This window comes from Anastrepha ludens, chromosome 5, assembly GCF_028408465.1.
Source record: "Anastrepha ludens isolate Willacy chromosome 5, idAnaLude1.1, whole genome shotgun sequence".
In the NCBI taxonomy this organism is placed as follows: Eukaryota; Metazoa; Arthropoda; class Insecta; order Diptera; family Tephritidae; genus Anastrepha; species Anastrepha ludens.
The window spans coordinates 75162048-75177510 of NC_071501.1; the positions used below are offsets into that span (position 1 = coordinate 75162048).

Genomic DNA, 15463 nt, shown 5'->3' on the forward strand with positions numbered 1-15463 from the left:
GACTATCGAGTTTTTGTGGAGAAAATCTGTTTATAAAAGGCATGAGGACCCGTTTGTAAAACTGATCGAAACAATACACTAAACCGTAATTTTTGGCTTTTAATTACTTTATTATTTTTTGTGATACGCTTAATATCATTGTTTTTAAGTTGCGATGAGTTGTATGTTTTTATTTTGAAAAGTATTTCTCAATTTTAAATTACAGCAAGAAATACTGCAGTTTTACAATGAACCTTCCACTGAACATCCCTGCATACCTACTTTGTTTTTATTTCAAGTGTGTGGCAACACCAACTTTTCGCTAAATTACAGAACTTTAACATTAAATTACTTAAAAACTATAAGCCTCCGCCAGGTGCGGTTTTGAGTTTTAAGATGGGGATACACCCCTCTATTGCCCCCCTTTTAACCTTTTTTTCAAAGCGATAGACAATTTACTAAATATTTCCCTGTGAACATACTTTTATGCGCAATCGTATAATAGTCGTTTAAGACTAATCTAATAATGTTTTATGAAACCATTGCAATCGTAGAGTAATGTTTTGACAAACGCAACCCTGTGTTTGGTACTGTAAAAAATAAGAAAAGCTAGCTGGCATAAAATAAAAAAATGGAGAAAACTGTCAAAAATTTTACAACAAACGTGCGGTAATGGGAAAGCGTCTTGGTTCAGGACAGTTTTAGTAGTATTATTTACCCACAAGCAGCATTATTATTTATTACTATCAGAAAAGGAAAGGAGTTTTGCTTATTTAACGCAAAAAGATGGGCTCTTCAAAAAAGCACAAGAAACACAAATCTGAGCGACGAGAGAAATATGAAGGTTACACTGCTTTTTACGCTTAATTCAGCTGAATTTTTAAAACTTTTCCTATTTAGAATATAGCAATAATATGGATCCTACACAACTGCAGCGTGGTCTGAAACTAATTTTAAAAGTTGGCTCGAACTCCACCCCAGAATACAGCGGTGACTCTCCGCTTACCGGTCCACCTACCGCTGCAGAGGCAATGATGTCTGCCGCACCAAGTAGCCCGATGGCTGAGGATGAGCACCCTGAAGACTATCACGGGGAAAAGCATAAAAAATCCAAGAAGAAGAAAAAAAAGAAGGATCGGGAAAAGAAGCACAAACATCATAAAGAAAAGCGGCACCGTGGCGAGCGTCATGAGCAAGCAAGCGGTGGCGAAGGGCATGATGCATCTGCCGAGGTGCCAAATGAAGACAGTAAGCTAGAAGAAATCGCACCAGCAACGGTCACGACAGTGCCTTTTGTACATCGCAGTCCGAAAAATATAGCACAACCGACACTGGATGGTGACTCAAGTCAAGATGGTTTCAGCTTTATGGAAGATGGAGATTCGCAACCATTGCCAGAAAATATACTTCTATATGCTGGTATTACAACGGATAACTCACCGTCTTGCCGACCAGTGTCAAAGCCCATTGTGCCAAGAAAAGTTGATGATATGCTCTTGGATTCACCGGCGTCTTCATCCATGCAATCGTCATCGCTAGGTGCTGGTGTTATAGAAGCGGTCAGTCCAACAAAACCCCTACAAGATGTAAGCACCAAATGCTTTGGATAGATTTGAATATAATTGTTATATGATGTTTCCTTTATTTCAATATGTAGCTCCTTATTCCATCGCCCTCAGCTTCAACTGCAGCTTCGACGCCGGGTGGAGCTAGTTCTTTGGCAGGGTTAACACCTAAAGCATTGGAAGCACCCAAAACACCAAGTTCATCAAGCGAATCAGGCCGAGAGCCTCGAACTTGTGTACTAAAACTCAAACAGCAAAAGTCACCATTGAACAAGTTATTAGACCATTTATTGCGTTTTCTGGAAAAAAGAGATCCGCATCAATTCTTCGCTTGGCCTGTCACCGATGATATTGCTCCTGGTTATTCATCAATAATTACTAAACCAATGGATTTCTCAACGATACGTCAGAAAATAGATGATAGTGAGTACGGCACTTTGACCGAATTTACTGACGATTTTAAGTTGATGTGCGAGAATGCTATCCGCTATAATCATGTCGATACGGTTTATCATAAAGCCGCAAAAAGGCTACTTCAAGTGGGCACCAAACACCTCTTGCCTGAAAATCTAATGCGGAGCCTGAAACCACTATCGGGTTACATGCGTGATCTCACAGCGAAAGAGCTAGGTTTCGATATACACGGAGATTTCGGTAATTACGACCATCACGCTACCATCGATTCGGCAGATGAGGGTGCTTCAACAGGTGCCGAAGAACCAACTCCTGCCCAGTTGGAAGAGGAAGAGAAACGGCGTGCAATTCGACTGGAAAATGAGCCGAAAACCCGTTTTGAACCGTATGTGGACGATCTCACCTCCGAAGAGATACTAGCTCAAGTTCAAGGAGCGGCCCGGGCTGCAAAAAAGCGGCTTTCTGCAAAAGAGAAAGCACATAGAATGGGATTTTTACGACAAAACCGAGATGGCACCACTTCCCTAAATGTGTTAATTAAAGATGAGAACGAAGGCCCGGAAAAGGTAGTTAGCCTTGGTGAACTAGTAGGCAAATTGCAGTCTGGTTCAGGACAACTTCTTTCTTCACGAGAAGACAAGCGGAATGAAGTAAAAATGGTGAAACCACTTAATTATGGCGCCTTTGCATCTTTCGCACCAAGTTTTGACTCTCGTTTTTCAAATTTAAGCCGAGAAGAAACACAGTTGGTAATGCGTACCTATGGTAAGTAATAAATCTTATAAGGAATTTAATCAATAATAAATCACTTCATATTCTTTTATGTTCCAGGTGATGCTACAAGCACAGAATATGCAGAGAGCATTTTACAATTCACCAATGACTCCAATTATGCATCGATGCTAGCCAATGGTTTATTGGACATGCTAACTACTGGCGAGCATAGCAAAACAATGTCCGATCTTTACGATATGCAAGTACAAAACCATGAACAAAATGAAGTATTCAAGTGTTTTAGCGCATGCGGTGGCTTTGGTGGACTTCAAACTGTAAATACCACTTCAGAATCTCGGGAGCAAATCGAAGAAGAATATGAAAAGTACAAAAATACTCGCATTGATTTCAATCGCTTACGTACATTGAAAGATCTTGGTATCGATATAGACTTTCTTGATAATATCGAGGCAGAAATGAAAAATTTCGAATTGACTCGGCGTCTTCAGGAGCATTTAAGCAATAATCTAAATTTGATAGAGAAACTGCGCGCCACGCAGCATGAACGACTCTCTCAGCCACTGCCGCAGCACCTGGCCTATGTACCGCAAGCTAGTGCCGAAGAAGTGCATCTAGCACACCAAATTACTCAACAACTCAGTGATGTTGCAAAGAAATTACCACCATCGGCTGTTGTTGATCCATATAGCCTACGTAAAGCAATGGGCATGTCAAATGGTAAGTGAATTCGTACATATGCCTTACTTTAAAAATTATGCACTTTTTTCCTCAATTAGTGGGCCTACCTCCTTTGGCTCAGCCAGCCAACCATCGTGTACCCGTGCCAGAAGTGCTTCAACAACCAGTGTCAATACCCCAAATAGAATTACCATCGCAAAGCACAGCTAGCATCTCGGATAAGAATGCTGTGAATGTTCCTGCCGCTACTATACCCATGGAAATAGATGATGAGGAGTTGCGCGAAATTCTTGAGAGCGGCAGCAGTGGTATACACGCGTCCACAAGCGCAGACGAGAATCCTTGGTTATAGAGTTATATACAAAAAACATATGAAAATTATTTATAGTTATATTTCCGTTCATATGCAGTCTCAACGCATTTATTGTAAACAATTTTTGGAATTAATTCTGCTTACACAAAATAAAGGCGAAACGCTTTCCATATAATATTAATTCAAACAGTCGGACAACCAGACTTTATGATTTATTCAAATTATTTTATGAACTTTTAATGACTTTAGAAAATGGAATTTTAATCTGCATATAGATCATAAAATATATGTAAATTCAATTTGGTTTCAATTGATATGTTCACAGTTTGTTACGAAATTCACACGTCAATATTTTGTAACGAACTGTGGCAGTCAATTACAGATAAAATCCCAGAACTACTGGCGTGGCAAGATGATTTTGCTGCGCCTCAATTTAGTTAATTTTCTTTTACATGTTTGCTGCGAATGTATGAAATATTTACTATGTTAATATTACGATATTAAAATGCCAAATAAAAGTGAAAAAGAAAACTTTTAAGTGGGCAATGTTTCAAGTAAATATTGATTACAAACAAGGGGCTTAAGTTAAAGGTCAAAAACAGAATTCCTTATAGAAAAGCAATGGCAGGAAAATCTTTCCAGATACGTTTCAAATTGGAGTTAGTTGAACCGTTTGAAAAATATCAACTGTTGAAGCATTGAGTAAGTAATAAGGTAGTGTCACAATCTCGAATTAATATTATTTTGTATGTTGTGAGTTTCGTTTTTAATCAATAAGAAAGGTAAACCATCTCGAAGAATTATAGAGACGCACGATGAACAAATGTCAGACATGTGACCAACATCGGTTCAAAGAAATTTTGACGGAATCAGCTGATTTGTTGACGTAAATGAGATTATGACCGAGGTTTGTTTACGAAAAAACTAAGATTATGTAGGTGCAATACGAAAAACGTCAACGCAGTCTTCGCTCATGTTACTTGGTTGCCGACTAATTGGAAAATAAAGTAGCGGTTTTCGGAAGGCGCCATATTTAGTATTCTATTCATCGTGCGATTTCCTAAGAATGATCAATAGTTCGCATTTGTTGCTATAAGCAAAATGTGTTGTAAGCATAGATACCCTACATGCCACAAAAAGCCGCGCGCTCTTATTTCAAAGTAAATTTTTAACTGCAGGCACTCAGCATAAAAATTCACTGTTTAGCAAATAGTTTTGTCTTCGTCAAGAAAAATTGATTTATGGCCGCCTCAGGTGCGTGAGGGAAGATATGGTGGTCTCGTTTTTAGATTTTGTTGTATTAAAGAACATTTGACAATAATTGGTGGCAAAGTGGTCATCGCACTGCACATAATGCTGCTCTGCGCCTATGAAGGTATTTTGTTTTTGTAAGTTCAATATTTGAAATTTCAACTGGTGAACGTAAAATTTTATTGAATAAATAATGAATAAAAAGCTTAAATTTTTATTAACATGACTTATTATAATAAACTTGTCGGTAAAGTACAAATATGTATGCACGTAAATGGTAAGTATAAAATTGTATACTTTTATGTGACATTAAAGGGTTAGTTTCAATAATTTTTTTTTTTTTGCTAGTCAATTGCTTTATTTTACAAAAAGAAAACTTAGCTTAAATACATCGTGTTTCGACTTGACTCTAGTGAAATTTCAAAAACAAAATAAATTGTAAAAGTTATCGCTGTTTGTTTCTCCAGAAGTCCCTTGCGGTGATCATCACAAGTCCTTGGAAATACATCTCAAATCAATCGTTGTCCGAAAAATTAGTTTTATTAATAGATAACCTTGTGCCTGATCGAAACTTTTTTTTCAAAATTAAGAATATGGCGGCCTCAGGAAATATTTTTCAGATTTTCGAGAAAAAAAACCGACAATTAATTGTTAAAAAAATCGATTTATATGATTTTCACTATGTATCCGTTGCGCCAACGGATTGACCAACGGTCGTAATCGATTATTTGTTGATACGGTCATTATCATCTCTATGTTAAGGAACACGCGTTTAGTTATCTCGTTTGAATTTTTGTGCACAAGTTGAAATTTTTTAAACAACAAGCATTGTTGCGAGATTTGAGAATCTGTACTTGCAACAGAAGTATTGAACACAGACATTTTTACTGACGACAATCCTCAGAAAAATTGATATGGAGACAGAGATTGACTCCAACCAACATGCTGTTATCGAAGTGGCAACGGAAAGCAATATTCAATCTGAGCAAAATGCATTACTATCCGCACCACTTGATACAGGTATTTATCATTCTTTAGTTTTAGATACAAAAATTAATCATAGTGCGCTTCAGAAAAAAATACAAAAGGTGATGGGGAAATGCAAAATGTGCCAAACAAAGATGAAAGCACACTGGAAAAGTGTGGAGCCACAAAAACAGAGGAAGCTACGAAAGCAGTGGTAACTGATATGCAGGAGGAGAGCGAACTACAACCAGAGTCAGTAATAAGTACCTCCAGCATAATAGAATTAAACCGAGAAACTATTACTGAAGGAAGCTGTGGAAGGCCTACCAGCAAAGAAGTAGTTGTCATTGAATCCGTTATTCAACTTTTGCCGTCCATTGATGAGGCTAACAGCAGTAGTGCTACTTCAGTAGCTGCGGAAACAGGAATAGGCCCCAGTAATGATCTCGTTATAGCGGCAGATACCGATATAATTGAAATAATGGATGTAACACAAGCGGAAATGGTTGATAAATCTACTGAGGCACAGTTAGTAAACGATAAATCTTTATCGTTGCAAGTAATTACTGATGAGGTTTCACCTATAAAAGGTTAACTCATATTTATCTTGAAATATACTTTTTAACAAAACTAATTTTAAGTTTACTTTGCAGGCGCACAATCTAGCCTTGGTTTGCTCTCGCAGTATGGCTCCGATGTTGATGAAGGTGATTCGAGCGAGTCGGAAACAGAGTCAGTAGTTGAAGTGCGTACTAACGCCAACAAAAACTATCGTTCACAGGTTGTTGAAATAGACTCCGACTCAAGCGAAACCATTTCGTCGGCTTCTGAATCCGAAACGGAATATTTATCAAAAATTGCCAAAGTCATTAAAAAACGTATAGGAACAAATAATGATGAAAACGATGATGCTGATGATGACGATGACTATAGTGAAGGGGATGGCAAAGATAATAAAAAAGGCGGTCGTCGTCAACCGCCACGTGTTCGAGGCGAAATGCTGCTTGACGATTTGCCGCCGATTCAGGACCTACAGATTTCAGTGCCAGCAGAGGAGTGTACGGAATTGGGGCGCGTTCACTCTATCGTAGATCAATTATTGCTGGTGAGCGCCTTACCAAATTCAATTATTCTCGATTTGGACACAGTACTTTTCCTAGACAAAGGCAAACGTGTTTTGGGCGAAGTGTTCGATGTCTTGGGTCAAGTAGCAGATCCAATATATTGTGTTCGTTTCAACACAAACCAGGATATACACAAAAAAAATATAAATATTGGTGATGTAGTTTATGTGGCCCCGAAAACCGAATATACACAATATGTAATACTTTCGAGTCTTATGAAAATGCGTGGATCGGATGCCTCTTGGGAGAATGATATAGAACCTCCACCACGATATTTGGACTATTCCGACGATGAGGAAGAGCGGGAAGCACGCCAGCAATTGCGCAAAAATCGTCGACAAAGCACTAAGGAAGATGATGGAAATGATGATGATGATGATGATAAAGACAATTATCCTATGAAACGAGGACGCAATCTCAGTGAATCAGTAAGTGTTGCGGAAATGCAGCAAAGAAACGAACGTCCCAGTAGTAGTACGCGAAGGGCTCAAACGGGTATTTATCAAAAAAGGCATGAACGCTTCGCACCGCGTCCGTATGCGCCGCACAGCTATCAACCACATCATAGCACCAGCAGTTGGCATTCACATTACAACCAACAATATCAACCGAGGCCCCCGTCACACGGTTACCGTTCACCATATTCTGGGCCATTCCAGTACCAACGTCCATTATATTGTGCGCCGCCTTCAAGACCACCACAATTCAATCCATATGTACATCCTCCAATGTCAATAGCTGCACCACAGGGACCATTGCTTCCCCCAATGGGACACTCAATGCCTCCACCGCAAATGACCCCACCATCCCCAACTGTGTATGTGCCGAACCCACTTGCTTTTCAAACACCAACACAAATGGAACAACCTTCACGGATACAACCTCCTAATGCTAATCAAAACGTAGCGGAGCCAGCGCCACCAGGTGCGGATTAAGAGTGAATTAGTTACTAGGCTTAAATCAGTATGTACCTTTATATTTCATAGATTTAAAATTGTTCATCGGTGCAGTAATAATTTGTTTAAAAAATCACAAAGAAATAAATTTCTGTAATTTAAATTTATTTAAAAACAATGTTTTTTCCAGTATAGTGTTTTATTTTAATTAGTATCTTATACACGTACATCTGCGTGGTAAAAATATTAAAATCTTAATTTAATATACTTTCGTGTAGGTACATAATTGAAGTGGGCGAAAACTGGATACTTTTGTGGTATTAGGTGTATTTACTTTCATTCAACATACAAAGATTTTTCTAGGATAATATGTAAAATATAAAGATTGATTTAACAAACACAAATCTGCATTGAATAACAATTAGCCGTTATATTGTAAGTGTTCTACAAATTTTTCGTACAGCACACATGTATGCATACGTGCATGCATTTTAAACAGTTATCGATAACATTGATTAGGATTTGTAATTCTTTAAAAATGTATACTCGCATACAGTTAATGAGCTACGAAAAAAATATACACATCCGCATTAATTTAAGTGTTTCGCTATTTTATGTAAACTTGCGCTAGCGTTAAAATTACATTGTAATATTTTAGTACTTTTATTTTTGTAAATATAAACCTGTGTTTAAAAATTTGAACTTTTCTCGAGCGTTGCGCACTGTTGATCGTCTGTTGCGCATTGAAAAAATTTGCAAATTTATATTAATTTGCTGCAGGCACAAATATTTAAGGATGCGACAACAATAGCACTTGAAAGCGTTTAAAGAAGCCTATTTATTTACAAAAATAAAAACGAAATTGAACTCGTTAAGCATTTTTGTTTGCAATAGAAGGATTTGGTGGTGTAGGAATAAAATCTACTAAATATGGTGTACTATTATATATATGTATGTACATATATGCTATGTTTAGCATTAAATATTCGCTGTTGCTGATATCCCTAAAACTGTGTTAGCGTCTATTTTTCCACTTGACTGCAAAAATTTAAACTATATTCTTTTAAAATTTTCGACGATATCGGGTCGATTTTTCAAAAATATAATAACTACTGTAATATTGTCTTGGGAGTCACCCTCTTTTGCTAATTCTATAAGAAGTTTTGGAATGTTTTCGATTTTTTGCTCTTTATCCGTTAAGGCCTTATAAATCGTTTCCACTATCACAGCTTCGGATACGTGATCGAATAATCCATCTGTACCCAAAACAATGAAATCGTGCGCCGCTGTCAGCGAAACATCTACAAAATCTGGCTCTGCAATGGCTGGCGCCACTGAGTAATCGCCAATGGAGCGCGACACATTCAAAATGCCGTTGACACGCCATTGTCCTTGCACATACATTACAGTGCCGCCACCCTCTGCCATTTCAATACGTTTCCGCTCATCCGGCGCGTCTGGTTTATGTGGTTTCACTAATTGCAAGCTAACTGTTGGACTTACAAGTAGCGCTTTGGAATCACCTACCCATGCGACGTATAAATGACCATACAACGGTGCCACACGATGCGCCAATAGTACACAAACGGCAGTTGTACCACTGGAAATTACTTTTTTTGAGAACATCTTATCTGCCTGTAAAAATGAATGCTCAAAAGCTTCTCGATAAGATTTTATATCATTCAGATCATAGGCGGTGTCTTTCAGACTTTGGGCTAATATGTATGGTAGTTGGCTTGTTACGTAACTAGCTGCCAACGGACCCGAGTGTCCATCAAATACTCCATAAAAACTGTAGGGTTGTTTCACTTGGTACAGATCACTGTAGCGCTCAAGGCACACATGGCGGTCCTCCATTTTGCGGGGTTTATTCTTGACGTGGCCAACAGTGTAAACAGGTAGGAAAGGGGCTTCCTCTGCGTTGCATGTGCAATTTGCTCCATTAGCGCATAGTGCACCTTTCTCTGCGTAATTTTGCAAGTTACCTGCCTCAGTATTATCGGTTAGACGTGTTAGCATCTTTTCCAAGTTATTTACAACATATTTTTGTAATTTTAGCAAATCATAAACTATGCCCAGATCAGTTGACGGATTCTTTTCGCCTTGATCTTGTTTTGCACTGGCACTACACTCGCAGTCCTTAGCATTGCGACAACCCTCTTCAACTTCTGCCGCAACAGCACGCAATATGGGAAGCTGGAAAAATCGGGGGCAACGCTTCAATTGAAGATGATTCCATACGGTCATAATTATTTCAGCAGACACCTCCTGTGAACACACCGGGTATGTTTCGTTGCTAGTGCGCGATATGCTGATACGTGCAGAATCGCCAACATTTGCGGCATTACTCACCGAGTCCCGCACTAAGTCACTCAAGAAGCCTTTAAATGCACACAATCGACCGCACTCAACCGACTCCAGCTCAGCTGCTGCAGCAGCAGATACTTTCCCCGACATTCCTTCACAGAGCTACACACACTCACAGAAGTCACTTCCTTTTACCGTTTGATATATAAATCTTGAATTTCGCTCCTGGTGTTCTCTTAAAAAAGTATATGCATATTTTTTTGTATTATTGCTTGTATACTTGCATATTCATGTAAAAATATGGTATTTTTAATTTTATTATTTGTTTTCACTTTAACGCTATCTGCGCTCCAGCATCTCAAAAATAAGAGAGCATTCCCGCGCGCAATCAGCTGTTTTAGTTTAATGATTGTTGAGATTTATCGATCACAGAGATTCGATGAATCATCAAATGGTCTGACCCAAAATGTTTACTTAAGAAATATTTCTTCTTGAATTATTTGTATTTAATTTTTCTATAAATCGTGATATTACATCCTTTACTCTTCTCCTATAGAATAACCGACTTTACTACACAAATATATAACTATTTAATAAACCTATGTGATCTCCAAATGTTCAATTGCTTCAAATTCATAAAATTGGTGAATCCATTCAATTTTTTTAATATACTCGTACGTACGCCAAAGCCCTCGTAAAAGTCTTAAATTTTTTAAGACTCATAACTTTTTAATATCAAAGAATTTATTGTTCAAAGCCCATCTTTAGTTGAGAAACGAAACACATTTTAACAAGTTTTTGTTGGTGTAATCTTAATTATATATGTATGTATTTTGAGTTACATTTAATTAATAATAATAATGCTCGCTTGATAAATATCATGATCACTCATCTAATGTTATATGTAAATTTGCTGATGGATGTAAACCCAATTCCTTTATAGTAGAACTATCATGTTCCGAATCAAGCGTTTTCCGAGGGAACGCGCAAATCAATTTGTATGTTCCGCCATTTTTAATAACATGTGAGTGCTTTTCGCCAATATAGAGGCGCAGCGCTTTCAAGAGTGTATCTGAGGGCCAACGCAGTTGGACCACTTCATCATTGCCTTCGGCATTAAGTAAACGCAATCTAAGAGCAGTTAATTCATTTGTGTCTTTACCGAGGTGCTTTTCATAGGAATTTTTCATATGATCAAACGCGCTTTTACTATCATCATCGCCGAACTCTTCAATCGACTCAAATTCACTGCTGTCATCTGCATCATTATACCCGTCGCTGTCTATATTATTGGAGGTATTTTTGCGTTTACTTTTACCATTTGTACTACCATTTTCACGCATAGAATTCCGTATGGCTAAATTAATTTGTTCCTCTTCAGTAAGATCCAATAATTTTAAACGTTTCTTTTTTTCAGAACTTCCTTCGACTTCCTGCTCATCATCCGATACGGTTATAGTGCGCTTGGAAGTGGAAGGACTGTCATCAGTTCCATCATCTAAGAATTCTTTGTGCTCACTTATAAATTCTCGTAAACCAGAAAGGACATTTGATTCTTTAGGATCTATACACTTCCATACCTCTTCGCCCGTGCGTGGATCAACAACACACACATATGGCAAATTATCGCAGTGATAAAATGTAGCAAATCGACGGCCTTCTGAGGTATCGGCATCAATCTGTATTAAATATTTTTTTGTAATAAAAATTTTAATTTAATATTTGTATAACCATACTCACTTGCCACAACAAAAAACGTCTTTTGATGGCTTGGCGCACTTCTTTATTCGCCCACACATCGCGATTGAGGACCTGTGAATTGAAATTGTCATCTTGAACATTAACCAAAAGCCAGCAACTAAGAGCTGTTGCCCGTGCACGTGCTGACTGAAAGGTACCAGCAAAAGAGATATCAGTCGGGGGACGGAAAAGATCACCCAAACGTGAGGAAGTCGAAGGTTTTAAATCTGCAGGCAGTGTTCTATTAGCAGTTGTCATCATTGAAGCTGCTCGCGTACTAGCCCAACGTCTACCATGTGATCCGTTTGATGATGAGGCTAGCCCAGATGCATCTGCCTGCATTTGCTCTTCCATTAAAGCTCCTTCTCGTGCAAAATCACGAAAGGGGCATATTTTCACACGTTGGTTCATGCGTTGCATGCGTCCCTCAGTAGACAATGAGGGCGCTGCAAGAAAATTATCGTCTTCTGGCCCAATTAATTGTTCACGTCTCGGTGCAATGGGTGCTCGAACATTATCCTCATCATCGGCAGCTGGCAAGGCAGCGGTCACAGCATCAGCAACTCCACTGCCTTGTTCAAAATATAACGCAACAGCTGACTCTACGTCGTTGTTGCAAGCACCCAATAAATGTTTAGCCTCATCAGTACTGGCACCCGTTACTTCAATAACGCGCTCCACTAGCTCTTCGGTTGCTGTGGACATTTTAGTAGTATTTTAGTTACACGTCTATTACTGCAGCAAAAGACGAAAATTTTTATTTTTAAATAAGTTTACACGAATTTTACCAGAGAACGTTCTCTGCTTTCACTACATATGCAATTGCGAGCGCACAAAAACTTTTTATCTTCTCTGTTTATTTAAAATGACATTTGGCATTTTTCCTCTTTACCATTAAGGTCTAATTATGCATACTTCGTGCAACTTCGCAAATATTTCAAACTGTCGGATAAAATCCTATTGAATGCATTTTGCATAAGTTTGATTACCTGAAAATTAGCTCAATTTACGAAAAATTAGCAGTCTGTAGAATTTAGATATTAATGAAAGTTTTTTATGTGGCATTTCACATACAGTGATACCAATAGTAATATTTTTGTAGATTTGCATAAAAAGATTATTATTGTATTAATTATTATATTATATTATTGTTTTAAAAAAATTCTAATTTAATATGATTTAAGAAATACTAATTTTTATATATGTTTGTACGTGAAATATAACCAGCCTTAAATTTTCGAAAGTTGTCAAGGTGAACAGAATGCAGAATACAAAACTGGTACTTTATTTTTTCCGATTTTGGCAACCAGATACGTCATGAACGCTAATAATACATACAAAACAAGCAAAAGGAAGATAAACTGCATATGTATATGTTTGTAAAAACTCAGTGAATGCTTTTTAATACTGTGTTTTGTGACACAACTAATGAAAACAAAGTACTGCGTGTTATATTGTGAAAGCACGATTTACAAAATTATCTATAAAAGCAGTTTTCTGCGCTTTTAGGCGGATGACGCCGTGACAAGAGTATATATGTGTGTAAATTTCTCGTGCTTAGTAGTTTCTATTGCTTTCGCTTCTCTTTCTCAAGTAATTTCCCCTCCTTTTATTTGTAAATTCTGCCTGACGTCACAGCGAATTCGAAAGGTGCTTCTTTTATTTGATCATTCTTGCGTCAGCGTGCAAGTATGCAAACAAATGGAAAAGAAGTTACTTGTTTGTAAATATTCACTGACTGGCTTGGTAATGTTGTGATTTTAAGATTTGTAATTTTTAAATTAAAGAAAATAATAAAAATGAAGTGCCGCGTGTTAAATTGTAAAAGCACAAATTTTAGTACCTCCAAATGCAGTTTTTTTAGTTTTCCTGCCGATGGCGCCGTGGCAGGAAAGTGGGTAGAATTTTGCCGGCAAACAAAGCACTTTAACTTACACACGAGCGTAGTTTGCATGAAACACTTTACGGACAATGATTTTCAAAATCTTGGCCAGTACAAAATGGGTAAGTGCGTTTACAATATTTTTTTATACCTTATAATATACACTTTTAGATGACATTCTCTAATTTAATTCAATAAATTTTTAATCGAAAACTTTAGGACTTGCCACATATCTGAAACTTAATCGCGGTGCCGTGCCAACAATTTATAATTGCGATGAGCCAGCAGCAGAGTCTCAGGCGCTGGAAAAGATTAACTTGTCTGAGCAACCTGAAGGTACCATAAATGATCGTATTAAGAAATAATATTTTATGTTTAAGTGGCTTTTTGAAGGTGAGTTGAGTGAATGCAAAAAGAAAAATCGGCGCGAAGACGACGCAGTTGATGTGGTTGATTATACGGTTGATGATGCATTCGATGATGCGGCTGACGATGTGGTTTATGATGTACCTTCACCTAGTCGCTTCTTTCAGTATGACAGCAGCATTCACGAAGATGAAGTTTTAGAAAGTGAAATGTAAGTAATTATTAATTTCAAAATTAAATGTGTATTTTTAATAACAGCTTATATTGGAATTAATTCTAGAGCGAACCTAAAGCTCGAAAATTCAGTTTTACAAAAGGAAAACGGTAAACTGTCTGCAGATCTTAGAAGTCTGAAGCGGCAATGCGATCTCCAGATAAAGCGTATCGAATCCATGGCTTGCGAAATGAGAAAGCTAGAAGAAAAACTGGGTTTTTTATTTACAAAAGACCAAATCCGCAATCTAAAGGCTGGAACTAAAAGCAAGAATTGGGTGGAGGAGGACATCGTACAGTCCATCAGTTTGTATGCTGCTAGTCCAAAAGTGTATAGGCTGCTGTACAAACAATCCTTTCCACTTCCTGCAGTTCGAACACTGCATTGTTGGGCCCAAAAACTGACTTTTTCGCGTGGGTTAATCCAACCAGTTTTCCGCTTGTTGGCAGCCACTACACATATGAACGAAGTACATAAGCTAAGCGTATTGAGTTTCGACGAAATGAAACTAAGAAAGTCTTACTGTTACGACGTTTCGTCGATCTCAGCATTATCTACCGTCAATTATGTCCAAGTAGCGATGCTTAGAGGTAAATATTACAATGAACAAATTTGTTAAACGTAACATTTTTTAAATTCGTAATTTCAGGTCTCATGTCGAAGTGGAAGCAGCCAGTCTTTTACGACTTTGATCGTAAAATGACTGCAGATTTGATACAACAAATTTTGGTGCAGTCACACAGTTGTGGATACAACATTGTTGCTGTTGTGTGTGATCTTGAGGGTGTGAATAGATCGCTTTTTTATGAATTAGGCGTAACCGAAGACCAGCCGTGGTACGTCACAGCACTTAAATTATATATATAGTATATGCATATATTAAGCCTTATAACCCTTGTGGTTTTTACAGGTTCATTTTCAATAACCAAAAGGTTTTCGTTTTTTCCAACGTGCCCCACTTGCTAAAACTAATGCGGAATCATTTCCTTGATCAAGGCTTTCTTATTAGGGAGAAACCTGTGAAAAAGGAAAT

General features: G+C 37.7%; 4 protein-coding genes across 4 annotated transcripts; 2 read left to right on the forward strand and 2 right to left on the reverse strand.

Moving 5' to 3' along the window:
• The first annotated feature begins 588 nt into the window (after positions 1-588).
• Positions 589-3865, forward strand: LOC128863872 (bromodomain-containing protein 7). The gene is made up of 5 exons (XM_054103251.1): positions 589-823; positions 880-1565; positions 1637-2723; positions 2790-3410; positions 3470-3865. Exons 1-5 carry the CDS (start codon positions 766-768, stop codon positions 3721-3723), a joined length of 2706 nt encoding a protein of 901 aa, XP_053959226.1. The 5' UTR covers positions 589-765; the 3' UTR covers positions 3724-3865.
• A 1796-nt stretch (positions 3866-5661) lies between these two features.
• LOC128862712 (H/ACA ribonucleoprotein complex non-core subunit NAF1) lies at positions 5662-8796 on the forward strand. The gene is made up of 3 exons (XM_054101378.1): positions 5662-5955; positions 6009-6491; positions 6555-8796. Exons 1-3 carry the CDS (start codon positions 5850-5852, stop codon positions 7958-7960), a joined length of 1995 nt encoding a protein of 664 aa, XP_053957353.1. The 5' UTR covers positions 5662-5849; the 3' UTR covers positions 7961-8796.
• Positions 8797-8830: 34 nt separating this feature from the next.
• LOC128862714 (protein phosphatase 1F) lies at positions 8831-10625 on the reverse strand. Its single transcript, XM_054101380.1, has one exon. It carries the CDS (start codon positions 10376-10378, stop codon positions 8975-8977), a length of 1404 nt encoding a protein of 467 aa, XP_053957355.1. The 5' UTR covers positions 10379-10625; the 3' UTR covers positions 8831-8974.
• Positions 10626-11023: 398 nt separating this feature from the next.
• Positions 11024-12915, reverse strand: LOC128862713 (UBX domain-containing protein 7). The gene is made up of 2 exons (XM_054101379.1): positions 11969-12915; positions 11024-11907 (listed from the first exon to the last, which is right to left on the reverse strand). The coding sequence occupies exons 1-2, from the start codon at positions 12671-12673 to the stop codon at positions 11113-11115; spliced, it is 1500 nt and encodes a 499-aa protein (XP_053957354.1). The 5' UTR covers positions 12674-12915; the 3' UTR covers positions 11024-11112.
• Between the last annotated feature and the right edge of the window lie 2548 nt (positions 12916-15463).